The sequence below is a fragment of the Panthera pardus genome, unplaced genomic scaffold (assembly GCF_024362965.1).
Source record: "Panthera pardus isolate Hobbes unplaced genomic scaffold, ASM2436296v1 HiC_scaffold_13, whole genome shotgun sequence".
Taxonomy (NCBI): domain Eukaryota; kingdom Metazoa; phylum Chordata; class Mammalia; order Carnivora; family Felidae; genus Panthera; species Panthera pardus.
The window spans coordinates 59,094,105-59,113,712 of record NW_026526688.1 but is presented as its reverse complement, the minus strand read 5'-3'; the positions used below and the strand labels follow the sequence as shown (position 1 = coordinate 59,113,712).

Below are 19,608 nucleotides of genomic sequence, written 5' to 3'. Positions count from 1 at the left end.
AAAGTTTGTGTGAGCTTTCAAAAACAAAAAGCAATGTCTGAATTCCTTGAATATTAAAAAGTAAAATGGATAGGTTATATTACTGTATCTTTCTCTGACAATTATTAAAGAATGTAAACGTCTTAAGCTTAGGCTACAAATAAAAACTACAAGTAACAACCATTTATTGAACATCTAATATACGTTGTCCCTGTTATTCTGTACCTAATATATACAGTGCCTTTTACATATTATGCCTGTTGTATATTTTGAGAGATAGAAAAATGAATAAAACCCAGCTCCAATAATCAGAGAACTCGTAGCATAGTATCAACTGCAGTTAATTTTGGAGGTGAGTCAGAAAGATGAGCAAGTGGACTGGCTGTGCCTCTACTCAAATTTTGGCTACTAAGGCACACAAACTTCCTACAGCCTTTCTTCAAGACCATAACTAAGTTATGCTGTGAGAAATACAGGAAATAATGCACTTTCTGTCTTCCAATAGGCTTAAACACTTTCTGATTCCCATCACTGGAATTTTATAGGATTAGATAATCTCCATAGCTGGTTAAGAGCCTTTTATTATGACTGTCAGGTATGTGTAGGTAGCTAACTCTTAATCTAGTGTCACATCATCAAATTCAGAAATGTACTTTACATAACCCCTGGTAGATTGAGTAGATTAAGAATAATGAATGAGAGAAGGGGGCCAAGATGGCGAAACAAAATGGAAGGTTTTTTTTGCATCTCTCTTCCCTGAAATGCAGCCAGACCAACACTAAACTATCCTGCACACCTAGAAAACTGATTGAGGATTAACACAACAAGCTGCACAACTTGAACCACAGAACTCAGCAGGTATGCAGCATGGAGAGGTGAACTGGGGGAGAGAGAAGCTGTGGAGGGCAGGGAGCTGTCTTTGCTTGTGGAGAGAGGACAGAGATGGGGGGAAGAGTACCGGAAAAGCATCCCCCAACAAAAGCAGTTGGAGAGAAAGAGGAAGAGAGGAAACAGCTGCAAGGGACTGAACAAAACAGGGAGAAAGGAGAAAGGAGAAAGGAGAAAGGAGAGAGGAGAGGGTTTAAATTCCATTAACACTCTCTAAACAGGGGAGCACAGAGTCTAAAACACCACAGCTCGATACCTGGCAGTGCTCTGGTAGGAAGGGTGAATCCCCAGGAGCAAAGTGACAAGTCCCAGGGGTCCTCAGGTAACACGGGGAGAGGTGGTTCCCCTGATGAAACAACATTTGGTAGAGGCTGTGTGGACATCTGACAGGAAAGAGTCCCAACAGACCCCAGAGATCAGCCACATTCACTGATTTTGGAACAAGGACGTTGGGGGTAAAGCCTGGCACCAGATGTGTGTTGTGATTTGCCATAATCCCTGAAATGCTGCTGCCACATGATCACAGAAACTTTTTCTGGGGCAGGCTAGTGCCTGGCTTCAGTCTCTGAATATTGGCAGTAGCACGGTTGCACGAATGTTCCTTGGTGCAGCTGGCATCTGGCCATTGCTGGGCAAGACCCACCCCCAGAGGGTCTGAGCAGGTCAAGGCTGCAGTCCCTCAGAAGTAAAGTGTTGGTAAACACAGCCCCATCTGAGATAAAACTCAGGAGGGAGGTGCCACCTGGCAGCCTGATGGCTTGGTCACGGACAGTGTAGAAGTGGGGAGTGGACGGAAGCCAGAGACAAAGGAGGGGTGCTGGTTGAGGGCAGCACAGACTTCTGAAACTAGACACTGGGTACCTGGGTGACATCATTTTCACTCCTCCCACGCATGAACATACACACCTATATGCGCCACAACAATCCACCCCAGTAAGCTAAGCAGTGCCATCTAGTGGAGAATGGAGCCATTAAACTAAGCCTCCCCCCACCCCGAACTGGGCCAACCACAAGTCTTGAAGAACACCATAAGTCTCTCCACCTGCTTAGTTTATGGACTGTAAAGTGCTTCATAGTTTGACTCCTAGGGGAAACTGTAGGTAATTTCAATCATATCTCATTCTGTTCACCGGTCCATCTATTCAATTTTTGTTTCCTTTTTCTTTCTTTATTCTTGAATAAAGACAGAAAAAAAATTAATTCTTTTTTCCATTTTTACATAAAAAGATTGTTCTTTAAATATTTTCTGCTGTATTTTTCACTTTTTTGTAAATTTTTAAAACTATTTTATTGTCATCTCCTTTTATTCTATTTTACTGTATTCATTTTCTCAAATTTTCTAATGTTTTCCTTTTTTCTTTTTTTTCTTTTCATTCCCTTTTTTCTCTAGTCTATCAAGCTTCTTTCAACAACCAGACCAAAACACACCTAGGATCTGGCATCCTTTATTTGATTTTTTGTGTGTTGTTTTTAATTTTTTAATTTTTATTTTTTTTACTTTATTAATTCCTTTTCTTCCTTCAAAACGACAAAACAAAGGAATTCACCCCAAAAGAAAGAACAGGAAGAAATAACAGCCAGGTACTTAGTCAACACAGACACAAGCAAGATAGAATTTAGAATTTAGAATCTGAACAAGAATTTAGAATCACAATCGTAAGAATACTAGCTGGGGTTGAAAATAGATTAGAATCCCTTTCTGTGGAGGTAAAAGAAGGAAAAGCTAGTCGGGATGAAATCAAAAATGCTATAACTGAGCTGTTCTCGAATGTATGCAGTGGCAGCAATAATGGATGAAGCAGAGCAGCAAATCAGCAATATAGAGGACAAACTTATGGAGAATAATGAAGCAGAAAAAAAGAGGGAGACTAAGGCAAAAGAGCAGGATATAAGAATTAGATAACTTAGTGACTCACTAAAAAGGAATTAACATCAGAATCATAGGGGTCTCAAAGCTTATGTGAGCAAATCAGAGCAGAAAATTTTCCTAACCTGGGAAAAGACACAGACATCAAAATCCAAGAAGCACAGAGGATTCCCAATAGATTCAACAAAAACCAACCATCAATAAGGCGTATCATAGTCAAATTCACCAAATACTCAGGCAAGGAAAGATTCCTGAAACCAGCAAAGGAAAAAAAAAAGTCCTTAACCTACAAGGGAAGACAGATCAGGTTTGCAGCAGACCTATCCATAGAAACTTGGCAGGCCAGAAAGGAGTGGCAGGATATATTCAGTGTGCTGAATTGGAAAAATATGCAGCCAAGAATTCTTTATCCAGCAAGACTGTCATTAAAAATAGGAGAGATAAAAAGTTTCCCAGACAAACAAAAACTAAAGGAGTTCATGATCACTAAACCAGCCCTGCAAGAAATTTTAAGGGGGACTCTCTGAGGGAAGAAAAGATTAAAAAACAGAAAAAATAGACCAAAGGCGACAAAGATGAGAAAAGACCAGAGAACAACAACAGAAACTCCAACCCTAGAGGCAATATAATGGCAATAAATTTATATTTTTCAATACTCACTCAAAACATCAATGGACTAACCACTCCAATCAAAAGACACAGAGTAATAGAAATGGATAAGAAAACAAGATCCATCTAAATGCTGTTTACAAGAGACCCATTTTAAACTTAAAGACACCTTCAGATTAAAAGTAAGGGGATAGAGAACCATCCATCATGTTAATGGACATCAAGAGAAAGCCAGAGTAGCCATACTTATATCAGACAATATAGATTTGAAAATAAACACTATAACAAGAGATGAAGAAGGGCCGTATATCATAATTAAGGGGTCTATTCACCAAGAAGATCTAATAATTATAAACAATTATGCTCCAAACATGAGAGCACCGAAATATATAAATCATTTAATCACAAACATAAAGAAACTCATTGATAACACCATAATATTAGGGGACTTCAACACCCTACTTACAACAATGGACAGATCATCTAAACAGAAAATCAACAAGGAAACAATAGCTTTGAATGACACACTGGACCAGATGGACTTAACAGATATATTCAGAACATTTCATCCTAAAGCAGCAGAATACACATTCTTCTCGAGTGCACATGGAACACTCTCCAGAATAGATCACATACTGGGACATAAATCAGCCCTCAACAAGTAAAAAAAGATCAAGATCATATCGTGCATATTTTCAGACCACAACACCATGAAACTCAAAATCAACCATAAAAAAAATTTGGAAAAATAACAAATACTTGGAGACTAAAGAACATCCTATTCAAGAATGAATGGGCTAACCAAGAAGTTAAAAAGGAAATTAAAAAGTACAAGGAAGCCAATGAAAATGATAAGACCGCAGCCCCAAACCTCTGGGATGCAGCAAAGGAGTCATAAGAGGGAAGAATATAGCAATCCAGGCCTTACTAAAGAAGGAAGAAAGGTCTCAGATACACAACCCAACCTTCCACCTTACAGAGATGGAAAAAAGAAAAAATAAATTCCAAAACCAGCAGAAGACAGGAAATAATAAATATTACAGAAGAAATCAATGCTACTGAACCTCCTCCCCCCGCAAAAAAACCCCAAGTAAAACAGATCAATGAAACCAGGAGCTGTTTCTTTGAAAGAATTAACAAAATTGATAACCCCCTCACCAGTTTTATCAAAAAGAAAAAGGAAAGGACCCAAATACATAAAATCAAGAATGAAACAGGAGAGATCACAACCAACACAGCAGAAATACAAATAGTAAGAGAATATTATAAGCAATTATATGCCAATAAAATAGGCAATCTGGAAGAAATGGACAAATTCCTAGAAACATATACAGTAGCGAAATAGAACATCTGAGCAGACCCATAACCAGTAAAGAAATAGAATTAGTAATCAAAAATCTCCCAAAAAACAAGAGTCCAAGGTCAGATGGCTTTCCAGGGGAATTCTACCAAACATTTAAGGAAGAGTTAACACCTATTCTCTTGAAGCTGTTCCAAAAAATAGAAATGGAAGGAAAACTTCCACACTCTTTCCATGAAGCCAGCATTACCTTTATTCCAAAACCAGACGAAGACCCCACCCCACTAAAAAGGAGAACTACGGACAAATTTCCCTGATGAACACGGATGCAAAAAATCCTCAACAAGATACTAGTCAACCGATCCAACAATACATTAAAAAAATTATTTACCATGACCAAGTGGGATTTATACCTGGGATGCAGGACTGGCTCAATATCTGCAAAACAATCAATGTGACACATCATATCAATAAAAGAAACGACAAGAACCACATGATCCTCTCAACAGATGCAGAGACAGCATTTGACAAAATACAGCATCCTTTCTTGATAAAAACCCTCAAGAAAATAGGGATACAAGGATCATACCTCAAGATCATAAAAGCCATATATGAAAGACCCATCGCTAATATCATCCTCAATGGAGAAAAACTAAGAGCTTACCCCCTACAGTCAGGAACACGACAGGGATATCCACTCTCACCACTGTTATTCAACATAGTATTGGAAGTCTTAGCCTCAGCAGTCAGACAACACAAAGGAATTAAAGGCACCCAAATCGGCCAGGAAGAAATCAAACTTTCACACTTTGCAGAGGACATGATAGTCTATACGGAAAACCCAAAAGATTCTACCAAAAAACTGCTAGAACTGATCCATGAATTCAGCAAAGTCGCAGGATATAAAATCAATTCACAGAAATCAGTTGCATTCCTATATACCAATAATGAAGCAACAGAAAGAGAAATCAAGGAATCAATCCCATTTACAATTGCACCAAAACCCATAAAATACCTAGGAATAAACATATCCAAAAAGGTGAAAAATCTATCAAAAGCTTATGAAAGAATTTAAAGAACACAGGAAAAAAATGGAAAAATATTCCATGTTCCTGGATTGGAAGAACAAACATTGTTAAAATGCCAATACTACCCAAAGGAATCTGTTAATTCAATGCAATCCCTATCAAAATAACACTAGCATTCTTCAGAGAGCAGAACAAACAACGCTAAAATTTGTATGGACCCAGAAAAGACCCCGAATAGCCAAAGCAATACTGAAAAAGAAAACCAAAGCTGGAGACATCATAGACTCGGACTTCAAGATGTATTACTAAGGTTTAATCATCAAGACAGTATGGTGCTGGCAAAAAACAAACACTCAGATCAGTGGAACAGAATAGAGAACCCAGAAACAGACCCACAAACTTATGGCCAACTAATCTTTGACAAAGCAGGAAAGAGTACCCAATGGAATAAAGACAGTCTCTTCAGCAAATGGTGCTGGGAAAACTAGACAGCAACAGGCAGAAGAATGAACTTGGACCACTTTCTTACATCATACACAAAAATAAACTCAAAATGGATGAAAGACCTAAATGTAAGACAGAAAGCCACCAATATCCTAGAAAAGAAAGCAGACAAAAACGTCTCTGACCTCGGCCACAGTAACACTTGACATGACTCTAGAGGCAACGGAAACAAAAGCAAAAATGAACTATCGGGGCCTCATCAAAATAAAAACCTTCTGCACAGTGAAGGAAACAATCAGCAAAACTAAAAGGCAACCAACGGAATGGGAGAAGATATTTGCAAATGACATATCAGATAAAGGGTTGGTATCCAAAATCTATAAAGAACTTATCAAATTCAACATCCAAAAAACAAATGATCCAGTGAAGAAATGGGCAATAGACATGAATAGACACTTCTCCAAAGAAGACATCCAGGTGGCTAATAGACAAATGAAAAAATGCTCAATGTCACTCATCATCAAGGAAGTATAAATCAAAACCACCATGAAATACCACCTCACACCTGTCAGATTGGCCAACATTAACAACTCAGGCAATGACAGATGTTGGCGAGGATGCGAAGAAAGAGGATCTCTTTTGCACTGCCAATGGGAATGCAAACAGGTGCAGCCACTCTGGAAAACAGTATGGAGGTTCCTCAAAAAATTAAAAATAGAACTATCCTATGACCCAGCAACTGCACTACAAGGTATTTATCCAAGGGATACAGGTATGCTGTTTCAATGGGACACATGCACCCCAATATTTATAGTAGTGCTATCGACAGTAGCCAAAGTATGGAAAGAGTCCAAATGTCCATTGACGGATGAATGGATAAAAAGAAGATGTGGTGTATATATACAATGGAGTATTACTCGGCAATCAAAAAGAATGAAATCTTGCCATCTGCAACTATGTGGATAGAACTGGAGGGTATTATGCTAAGCAAAATTTATCAGAGAAACACAAATATCATATGACTTCACTCATATAAGGAACTTAAGATACAAAACAGATGAACATAAGGGAAGGGAAGCAAAAAATAATATAAAAACAGGGAGGGGACAAAACATAAAAGACTCTTAAATACAGAGAACAAACAGAGGGTTCCTGGAGGGGTTTTGGGAGGGGGAATGAGCTAAATGGATAAGGGGCATTAAGAAAGATACTTGCTGGAATGAGCACTGATCCCCTATACATAGGGGATCAATCACTGGAATCTACTCCTGAAATCATTATTGCAGTGTATGCTAATTTGGATGTAAATTAAAAAATAAAAATAAAAAATACTAAAAAAAAAAAGAATAATGAATGAGAAATTTGTATATGCCTCTGTAGTACACATGTGCTATACTCTAGCCATCATATTATACACTGTATAATTATAAGATTATTATCTAGTCTGGATGCAACATATCTCCTGCATATGTCCAGGCAAGGCTTGATTCTAGTCGGCTACAGGCCCATTATACAAGGCTGGGTCCGACAAGGGAGGATAAACTTTAAGAGAATATGATACTCAGATGTGTGATATGAAACTGTATGTCTTCCAGGCTCTTTTGGGGAGTCCTAGAAGCTTACACAACCACTTGCAATTAAGTAAAATTGCTGATCTCACTGCTATGTATCCTGACCACATCTCAAACCTTTGTAGAAGTAAAACATGTTTGATTTCCCATCCTAAGATACCATGTTCAATGTGTGTCAGTCTAAACCTGCAAATGACATATATTAATACTTAGAATTATTTTACTAAAACCTGATCGTATGTATAACAGTTTTGATTTACAGATTTTCATAGTACATATATAAAGTACTATCTGTTGTATTTATTTATATCATTTATAGGTTTTGCTTCTCGAATAATCTTTTCCTGAGCTGGTTTAAATAAGCAGGTTTACGTTACTCGTTGCTTCCATCACAAACTTACAACGTGCAGTAATTTTTGTTTAACATTATTTTTTTCCCTCTCATTTATTAAACAAATACTTATTGTCAACTATTTGCCAATATTATGTCGATCTTTGAAGATGTAAAGCTGTATAAAACAGAATTCCAGAAATGCGAGGTTGATTCGATATATACAAATCAGAGCAATAAACCTTATTAAAAGAATAACAAAAGACAAAAATTAGTTTAATTGATTCTATAGCCCCTCATAATGCTTAAAAACCTACAAACTGTCTTAATTTTTCACATGCATTTCTGTTAACTACTTCATATACACCAAAAGAAAAATCCATACTCATATTCATATTCCTCTCTAAAATAATAAAACTATACTAAACTATGGACACAAACTATTTGTGCTAGACTCATGGAGATAAGTCAGAAATAGTCAATTTATTTAATAGTGATTTTGTTCATTAAACATTATTAAGAATTCAGAGACACTTACTGTTTTAGACAAATACTCTATCTTTTGAGTTCCAAAATTATACTGCCTAAAATAAGTAAAACAGTATTCTAGATTAATAGTAATGATAATATAAATACTGTATAAGCCACAATTATATAGTAATAAACTAGGAATTTGGGAAAATGCAGAGACATTAAAATGGGTTCAAAGGAAGTAATTATTCTAAGACAAACTCATTTTTTCCATCTTGAAAAGAGGGGAGGGAAAAAAGGAGTAAGTTTTTTCGTTTCCTTTTCTTATACGTACATCCTTTTCTTATTCATACAAAGGCATGAATAAGTGCCAAGGTTACTTCACACCCACAGCTCAAATCTTTTACAGGTAAGAGGTATTTAAAATTTTTGAAGGATGATTATCAGTGATTATTTTAAGAGGCGATAATAACACAAAAACATGTAACAATCTAGGTAGAAGAAATAATCAGAGAAATAAAAAATGAGTCAGTGTGGTTTAAAGTAGAAGAGCTAGGATGGCACAGAGTTAATGAGATAGGAAAAGAATATATGGGGTTTATTCATTAAGTTTCCTCCTCTGTTCCGTGGCATAACGTCTATCTGATGGAACGGAATTGGTGTGAGCTTTACTCAAATTAAATGATACAATAGAGAGCAAAAGACTTGGAAAAGTAAAAGCATCTATAAAACACAAATGTTAAGAGGCGCTCAATAGTTTTATAAAATGGTCTTACATGGCTGAAACTCTAATATTAAAAAGTTAAATGAATGGAAGTTCATCCTTTGCAACAAATGTACCACTCTGGTGGGGGAATGGTGATAAAGGGGAAGGCTATGTATATGGGGGGACAGGGATAATATATAGGAAATCTCTGTACCTTCTCCCTCAGTTTTGCTGTGAACCTGAAATTGCTCTAAAATAAAGTCTTTTTTAAAAAATCTAATTGAAGAGGTATGTTAAGACATAAGACACAGATATAAGCAAAGTCAGACTGGCCAGAGTTGCTGATAAGAAGGGAAGAGGAAAGATAAGTGAAGTCATAAAGGAGCAGGCAAATGTGGGCATTGCAAAATATAAGAAAAAGAGAATGTGAAAGAGTTAGTTGTGCATAAATTTCAGTTTGCTGATTTAGTTTGAATTAGGGAAAAGAACTGACCAGGAACAACAATGACATACAAATTTTAATAAAACCAGATGCTTTGACAATGTTCTTTAATGCCAATGACCACTAAAAAGTACAAGGCAAAAGAATCGTAATATTTAAATTGGAGGAGACCTTAAGTATTAACTAGTCTAACTTCTTGCTGAATAAACCATTCCTCTAGTCCCACCTGGATACACCTGGCACATGGCCATTCAAAGCTCTAGTTTAATAGTTTCAGCTTGAGGACATTCATTAAATCGCATGATGGTCCACCCATTGAACAGCCCTCATAATTAGCTAAAGTCTGTTTCTCTACTTCTCCTAGTCATAGTAATTCTACACTGTGGAAATATATAAATAAGTCTGATTCTTCTTCTACGTGAAAAGCCATCCAATTCTTCCAAGCTTCCTCCTTTAAGTATATTTTCTTTAATGGTGGCTGGATTCTCCCAGCTCCTTTAATTTTCCTAATAAATAATCCTCACTAAAGTCAACATGGCACAACAGTTAAATGAGTGAACTCTGGAAACAAACTGTTCACTTTCAAATGCTAGTTTTACTAATAAACAGTTATGTGGCCTCCAACATATTATTTGTTTATGCAGTGCCTCAATTTTTCCATCTGTAAAATAGGGAGAAAAATAATACCTGCTCCATAGCATTGGTGATAAATAAATAAGTAAATACCATAGGCACTTGCCATTATTCATAGCAGTTATGTTCTAAAAAGTCACCATGAGTACTGAATTAGAGAATACTGAATCATTATCCCCTAGGAGAAATACAGGGTTATGTTCCTGCTAGCCTCTTATTACAACATCTTTGACAATGGATTGATATATAACATTGTTTTACGTGTGTTTCTATTTAAAGATACTTTATTCAATGTATATAGTCTGAATTCTCAGCCAATAACACTATAACTCACATTGGAGCAAAGCTCATTTGACACAAATAATTCCTCCACAAGGCACATCATAACCTTTCTGCACATAGGAACACCAGACAACACTTCAACACTGTGTTTGAGGGCCATTTTAAACAGTGAAATCACCAAGAATATGCACACAAGTGTAAAAAAAAAAAAAATGTGAATACAACACAAAAAACACATTTGTGTATGAGTGCTGAAACAAGAAAGCAGAACATTGTCTTTTCAACCTCAACTTGGAATACGTGCATTGGGTGCCTCAAATTTTTTGCTGTTCTGTGCGTGTCCATGAATGACCATGAAAGCACTGGGAGTATTGATTGTGGGGTTATGCATAAATTTTAGCAAGTAGTCTAATTCACAAACACGCAATCCATAAGTAATAAGAATTCACTATATATGTAAATTACTTGAAAGTGGTCCTGGAAGGAAGTGTCCAATTAAATATTAGCTCCTATTTTTATTATCGTTATCCTTACAAATCACTATTCTTATAGGTATCTAGTGTGTCAATACCCTTTTGTGTAACCAGTATAGAATACAGTGAAAACTTAAACTCCTCTACTACTTTAATTTTATATATTTTAAAAACGTCTTGGCATGCCTGGGTGGCTCAGTCAGTTGAGCGTCTGACTTCATCTCAGGTCATGATCTCAAAATTTGTGAGTTTGAGCCCAGCGTCGGGCTCTCTGCTGTCAGCACAGAGCATGCTTCTGATCCTCTGTCCCTCTATCTCTCTGTCCCTCCTCTCTTTGTGCTCTCTCTCTCTCTCAAAAGTAAACATTTAAAAAAGAAAACTTCTTGGGGCACCTGGGTGGCTCAGTTGGTTAAGCATCTGACTCTTGGTTTCGGCTCAGGTCATAATCTCACAGTTCTTGAGTTCGAGTCCTGTGTCGGGCTCTGTGCTGCCAGCACAGATCCTGCTTGGGATTCTCTTTCTCCCTCTCGCTCTCTGCCCCTCCCCCACTGGCTCACTGGAGCTCCTCTCTCTCTCTTCCTCTCTCTAAAATAAATAAATAAACATTAAAAAACAAAACAAAAAAACACTTCAGCTCTTAAAAAGCTACTGGTACTGGAAGGGGCACTGTCATATACTGTTAGAATGAACATAAATTGGTAGTTTTTCCAGCCAGAAATTTAATAATATTTAGTTAATAAATGTATTTAGTTAAATAAATTTGATAAATGTATTAATGTTTATTTCTGGGATCTTTACCAAGAACATAACTGACCAACTCCTTTAACCCACTAACTGCCCTTCTAAGATTCTATTATACAGAAATGAGAAACATAAAGTTTGGCAAAAAATATTCCAAAAAAGTGAAAAATTACAAACGATGGATAAATTATGGTAATTCAGGCACTGTAATCTTACAGACATCAAAATTCCCTTGCAAATGATTTCAGCATGGGAAAATGTTATAGTAAAAAATGTTAGATTAAAAAAAAAAACCCACCAGATACAAATTTGTATATATGACTTGATCTCCAGTGACTAAGGAAAAATATATGAAGAAAAAGTGCAAGAAAAAAAGATCAAAGTCTTCACAGTAACTGCCTCTGTAGACAGGAGTAGTGATTTCCATTCCTGCTTCCTAAAACCCTCATATACTCCACAGTTTTTCCAAAACACCTGTATCACTTTGGCAAGCAGAAAGGCAAGACAAAAAAGCCACTTGTGACTTTCCTTTTCCCATGAGCAAACAGGGGAGAAAAGAGGGATGAATGGTTAAGAATCCTACAAAAGGGATATGACAAGATGGTTAGCTTCTAGTATTTTTAAAACAGGAAATATGTGAGCAGCTCTGAACTAAGCAAAGGAAGCAGTATTAAAGGGGGACTTGAGGATAACAAGGAAAAAAAGGAGTAAATGCCTTTGAGTAAAGCAAAACATTGAGGGGCAAAGACAACAGCTTAAGTATGAGGGAGGAGTAAAAGTTGTTGATCCATGTAATAGGATATATATGTAAATATGAGACACTGGGTATTAGTAAGCATGGAATTAGGAGAATATCACACACACAGTAGTTAAATCTTCTCCTTACCAATGATGACTAGCTATAAAAGATAAGGGCAAAGACAAGAAAAGAAAAGAAAAAAGAAAGAAAGAAAAAGAAAAAGAAAAAAGATAACGGCCTTTGTTTTTTTAAGTTTATTTATTTTGAAAGAGAGAGCACATGAGCAGGGGAGGGGAGAGAGAAAGGGAGAATCCCTAGTTCGATGCAAGCCTTGATCTCACAAACTGCAAGATCATGACCTGAGCTGAAATCAAGAGCCAGCCACTCAACCAACTGAGCCACCCAGGTGTCCCAAAAATAAGGGCATTTAAATTCTTATAGCACAATTATACCAGCTTGAAGGCTTTTCTATTATTTTTCTTTTTCATTTACAAGGAGTTTGCAAGAGAGAAGCAAATCTTTGAAACATGTTTAGAATTGCTTCTTTTCCCCTAATTTAACCTATTGTGAATATATCCTCTACAGGATCTGAAATTAAAAGAAATAAATTGGACAACTCAGTATTAAACTGTAAAATCAACACACTAAAAAAAGGGGGGGGAGCTGTAAAGCTACCCTATTGTGAGACAAAGGCAAGGTTTTGTTGAGACCCGATTGCATTAATATGTACAAATAAAAAAAAAAACTTGAGATGATAGTATTAGATGCAAAAGTAATGGTGAGAGAGATGAAGGATGCCCAAAAAGCTCCCCCTGCAACTATCCAAGCAATGACCAAGGGAGGAGATGCTCAACTCAGCCTCGAGACCTCTTCATACAGGCTTATTTCTACGATACAGATGCATATGTCAAGATGTGAGAGCACCCCAAAGGACCAACTAATTCAGGCTCAGAACAGCAGTTGTGACTAGCGAGTGTTCATTCTTTGAGCAGTGGTATTCTATCACTAATTTTTAATAGTTGTCAACAATATAAAGAAATAACTACATATTTTCTACAAATCCAAATTTATTTAATCCAAAAGGATAATCTATATTCTAAGATGGCATCAATCTACATTTTTCACATCAAAATGTCCATTCTTTTATCAAAGGATGGAATTAGGGTTGATAAATTTTTTAAAATGAACTTGGCAAAATTAAAAGGTAGCAGAATTCCTCAAGCAGGTCCTTTATTTTATTTTATTTTATTTTATTATTTTATTTAGCTAGTAAATAAATGCCAGTCTAAACGAAAGCCAGAATAATGAATAGGCATTAACCAGGCAAAATGGGCAGAGGCAAAGTCATGCTAGGCAGAGGGAGCAGGAGATGCAAAGGAACAAGGATGAGAAAACACATGTCTTTTACTTCTCCACTCCCAGAAGTACAGAAAGAGGGAGCACAAAAATAAGGAGTATACAGGCTTCTATGAGACCTTGTAGGCCATTTAAAGGCTATTATTTGATCCAGGGGCCAAGGAAGGGTCACTAGCTCAATTTCTCTCAATGTGTGCTATTTATAAACCTTTTCTAGGTATAAATTTTTTTTTCTAGGTATAAATTTTTTGATCAGATAATTTTTCAGACTCAAAAGTTCATCAAATTTATTCCTGTTAAATTATATCTAATTCAGGTTCATAGTAGCTATGGTCTACTGAGATTATTTTGTTTCCTGATCAATCAATCGTACCACACATTTACTATTTCTTTCCACTTTACATCTTCTGGAAATGTGATGACTGTATCCTTTAAATGTTTTTTAATGCACCCCTTAAAAATGAAGATTAGTTTGAGGAGGACAAGCTTCTACATATTTTATTTGGATGACATGAAAATACCAACCGGCAGCCTCTGCATATAATTCTTTAACCAGTTACTAATCCACCTAACAATCTTTATTTCTATTTCTTCACCTTATCTACATTGAGACACCCTGGCAACAATAAATTGCTTTGGTTTATCTACTCTACGAGGTATCTAATTTTTTCACAATGCTTCTAGACCAACAGAAATACCTAGTAGTTCTATTTACTAATTAATTACTACCAAACTGTTTGAGTAGTGGTCTGTGCTTTGTCCAACAGATGTAGTTGTGTTTCCCTTCAAAATTATAAAATATCCATGGCACTATGATGCTCCAGTTTGCCTCACCACACAGTTTGAGAACTAAAGTTCTAGCCTATAATTCTAAAAAACAAAACAAAACAAAAAAATTTGACATAATATATTCTGTGTGAATTTATACTTTGTCCAAGTGATTGCTACTTCCTCCTAAGATGTTTGCAGGCATCACTTTTAACCTTGCCAGGGATCAACACGAAGAAAACTGGTCTAGTTTATAGACTATGTTTTTTGAAAATTATATGATACTTGATGATCTTTGGTTGTCTGCCAATTCTTCTGTTTTCCATATCTTCAAACACAACCAAAATAAATTCACTGAGTATATATGAAACTTCATGCAATCCTTGGCATCATCTTTAATGTTAACCCAATATTTTAAAATTTTATAACCAACCAAAGCAATAACTTTTTACCTTATTCACTAGTAGTATCGTGAGTAGTATCTTCATAACAGAGTGTTTAAGAAGAATTCTACAGTCAGATGGATTTAGTTTAAATCCGAACTCTACCACTTACTAGCTGCCTGACCATGCATAAGTTTTAAATCTCTATAAATTCTAATTTCTTCATTTTTACTAAAAGAATAATAACTAATCCATAGGGTTGCTGTAATGAATAAATACAAGTTGATATACAATAAGAGTTCAATAATACCTACCATCAATAATAACAATAAATTCATGCAACATAAGAAAATGCATACTATTTATCTGAATACCACTAAGCCAACAGAGTTGACACAAATGAAATAAAAATGATCTTATAACCACAAATTATTTAAAAACTGAAAATTAAAATAGTGAAAATATATCTAATGCAAAACAAAGATTGAATGGAAGATGTGGTATATTGGAAAAGGCAACTGAGAAACAGAGCCATTTAAGACAATTTGAAACTCAAATATACGCAAACATTTCAAGGTTATAATAGGAATTTGATGCAAATGGCCCAACATAGTGCAATTTGTCATTCCAAGTATGCAGAATCAAGAAACATTGTGGAAGATGAACAGTGTGAAGAAACATAACATAGTTTTCTCTATTTTCTTTATACTATCATGTGGGAAACAAAGGCAAATGAAAAATTAAATTTCCTTACAGCTTATAGTCCATTGACAAGTCCTTGAAACAGGCAGAGTAACATTCCTCTAGGAACTCAGCTGCCTTGATGATGACACTTTGCTAAGGGTGAAAGGCAATCTTAGCTTAACATTATCCTGACCTCCAGGATCCTGTAAGTCTACTTTAACATATAAAAATTCCTTTGGAAACTTTTTATCTCAACCACCCTCCCAACATATATGTTGGCAATCATACTCTAAGCTTATGGCCCCCTGATATAAATCTGAAAGGTCTCATGACTGAGTTTTTACTAAACACTAATAAATGACCTTTTCCTAACATCAGCTACCCCCCTCAAGGTGCTAGAAACCTTGTTTCCAAAATACCTTAGATTTACACTATTCCTAATCCCACTTGTCACAACCCCAGTGCAGATCTTTCTGCTCACAGGTCCTATTTCCGTATTTTAATAAAACCACCTTTTTACACTAAAGATGTCTCAAGAATTCTTTCTTAGCCATCAGCTCAGAACCCCAACATTTTCTATATCATACTATACATATTTATTTTAGATTTGATTAATATAAAACTAAATAAAGCCAAATTTTATACTATAAAGATAAATAACACCACAGGATAAAAGCCATGAACAAAATTTGCTTTCTCATTTCATAAAAAAAAAAAAATGCATATTTGTGAGTCGGTAAGTAGCCTTCCTCTCTCAAAAACAGAATCTACAATTAGCTTAATACTTCAGGCTAGTGTATATAATTCATAAAATTAATTTATATTCACCTCAATTATTTACCTCTGCTCACCTACATTTAAATCATCTTCTATAATGGGGGGGGGATCATAAAGGTTTTTATTACATTCGAAAGGATTCTCCTTAAGATGACAAGAAGAAGGCAATATAACTAAATTTTCACAAAATGGTATCTGCTTTTTTATATACGTGTTCTACTTTTTTTTTTTTACATTTTTTAAAGTTTATTTATTTATTTTGAGAGACAGAGCAAGCACAAGCTGGGGAGGGGCACAGAGAGGGAGAGACAAAATCACAAGCAGGCTCCACAGCATTAGCACAAAGCCTGATGCAGCACTCGAGCTCACAAACCGTGAGATCATGACCTGAGTCGAGCCGAAGAGCTGATGCTTAACTGACTATGCCACCCACGTGCCCCAGTATCTGCTCCTTTTTAACCAGACATTTTATAGAAGAAATGGGAATATCTAAGGAAACACATATGCATCTTTTTAAGTTTATTTATTTATTTTGGGAGGGAGAGAGAGTGAGAGAGAGAGAGAGAGAGATCCTTTGTGTATAAGCATGTGTAGGGGAAAAGTAGAGAGAGAGAGAGAGAGAGAGAGAGAGAGAGAGAGAGAGAGAGAATCCCAAACAGGCTCTATGCTGTCAGCACAGAGCCCAATATGGGGCTTGAACTCACAAACTGCGAGATCGTGACCTGATCCGAAACCAAGGGCCAGATGCTTAACTGAGTGAACCACCAAGATGCCCCATAAACATGTGTGCATTCTTAAGACAAAAGGAATCATGCAAATTAAAATTACTGACTGCTATCATATTGAGTTAATTCAATGGATGAAAAAGAAAAATCTGATGAACAGGATCACAGAGAGCCATAAATCAGAGATGAATATAAAGAGAAAACAAGCACAAACAACAAAGAGAAAAAAGTGGGATTCTAAGTGATATGGGAAAAAAAAGACAAAAAAAGCATACTTTGGAATTTTGCATAAAGTGTGATTCCATTTAAATATATTCAGATTTATTTAAAGCAAGTGGGTGAAATTATTACAACCATATGTTGGCTCAAAGTTATCACATGTTCTTTTACATATGCTCAGACTATAACATATAAATAAGCTACAAAAATTAGGCTGAAATGAAAAAGCTGCATGTTTGCCACATGCAGTCAAAGGCCAAATTTGTACCTAAGAAAATTACTGCATCTAAAAGGCAAAGACATATTCTGTGTAATCAATACAGAAAACATATGAAAAGCATAAGTACTAAGCTATACATGACATAAAACAAAATTACACATGAGGATGAATTTATGGATCATCATAGTTCAGCCTGTTTGTATTGGCATGTTTAGATACAATCTTCAATCTTTTCAAAGATTTTCTAATAGCATCAGGATTTGGGAAATGGTGATGACCTATAGCCCCATTAGGAAATCCTAGATGTAGTCCAGGTGAAATTCCTCTGTAGATAAACATGCACAGTTGGTGTGGGAAACATAGGCAGAAGGAAATGATAGATAAAATTAAATTTCCTTATAACCTGCAGCCCACTGACAAATACTTGAGACAGGCAGAGTAGGACATTCCTCCATGAACTCCCAACTGACTTTTTTTTTATATGAAATTTATTGTCAAAATGGTTTCCATACAACACCCAGTGCTCATCCCAACAAGTGCCCTCCTCAATGCCCATCACTCACTTTCCCCTCTCTCCCACCCCCCATTAATGTTAATGCTTTGCTAGAGGGGAAAACAACTTTAGCTTCACAATAGCTAGGGCTTCAGTATTCTATAAGTCTTCCTTAACGTATGAAAATCCTTTTGGAAACCTCCCCTTGCCTTTACCTCCTCCAACTTCCAGGTATGTAATCAATCTCTCCTCACAATCCCAAGGGAGCTTTTTCTGGCCAGGGGTCCTATTCCCGTGCTTTAATAAAACCAACTCTTCTTACCGAAGACTTCTCAAGAATTCTTTCTTGGCCTTTGGCTCCAAACCCCAACAATTTTCCACATCACAATGACTTTTATTTTTTCTCTGAAGCAAAGCATAAGCAACTTCTGCAGAACATAGCCATACCTTTCTGGATGTCTTCGGCCATATATTTCTCCTTTCCATTTAGTTTGATTATCTTCTGCTCTTTGCTGTTGCATCTGATCAAAAATAGCATGATAATGTTCATACTGTCCTCTAGAAGAAAAAGGTGATGGAGCCACAGCCCCTCCACTGCCAAAAAAGGGAGCCTAGGAATTAAACAAACAGCTCTCACACGTTTATCTCATAAGACCCAAAAGATCTGTACTACCTTCAAAAGAAAAAAATTATTTCAACACTTGACTTTTAAAAAGCAATTACCTAATTTGAACATATTAGTAAACATACAGCTTAAAGCAAAATGTTTTCCTACTGTGTTATAACCACTGACAATCAAAAAGTAGCATACCTTGTTACCAAGAATAAAGCATAATTTAACAAACAAAAATATAAAAAGCCATTAAAGTTACATAAATATTGAAAAGTCTGGTCTTAATAAGTTTTGAAACAAGTTTCTAGTACACATTTTATGGTACCATTCTATTAAGTTTAAAATATGTATAGCTTATATGTAAGGTAGAGCCCACTTTTATAACACTCAAAAGTATACTTAACAAAAACATTTACATATGGCATTTAATAGATCTCAAATCCCTCAACAAACAGTAAAGACATAAACACCACTGAAACATAGTCTAGATGTAAAATACAGCAAAACATTTTATCTATCCTTAATCAGTTTATAAACACGTTGGGAAACAAAGCACAAAACTAGAAAACGATTTCCTGCCTGTGGTAAATCAATGGTAGCAGGCACACTTTAAAGTAGTTAAGCACTGAAACTGACTTTCACAAAATAGAAAAAGCTTAGCAGAAGTAAAAATTCCTCAAAAAAAAAAAAAATGGCACTGGAGAAAGATACTGTTCAATCCAGCCTTGAAAGCAATACAACAGAGAGATTAAATGATTCAATATGAGCCAGAGTACTAAAGTAAAAATGAGCTATGTATGTATAATATTTGAGTGTTGACAGCAGGAGGAGGAAGGAAGTATGCAAACAAATAGGATTAGAAGGCA

General features: G+C 35.9%; 1 protein-coding gene across 8 annotated transcripts in view; it reads right to left on the bottom strand.

Annotated features, from left to right (window-relative positions):
* Positions 1–19,608, bottom strand: part of NEK1 (NIMA related kinase 1) — a 214,403-nt gene that overhangs the window by 120,859 nt on the left and 73,936 nt on the right. For all 8 annotated transcript variants that reach the window (XM_053901128.1, XM_053901131.1, XM_053901130.1 and 5 more), the window contains one exon: positions 18,577–18,740. In XM_053901128.1, coding sequence (XP_053757103.1) covers positions 18,577–18,740 — 164 coding nt within the window. The remainder of the gene's footprint in view (positions 1–18,576; positions 18,741–19,608) is intronic.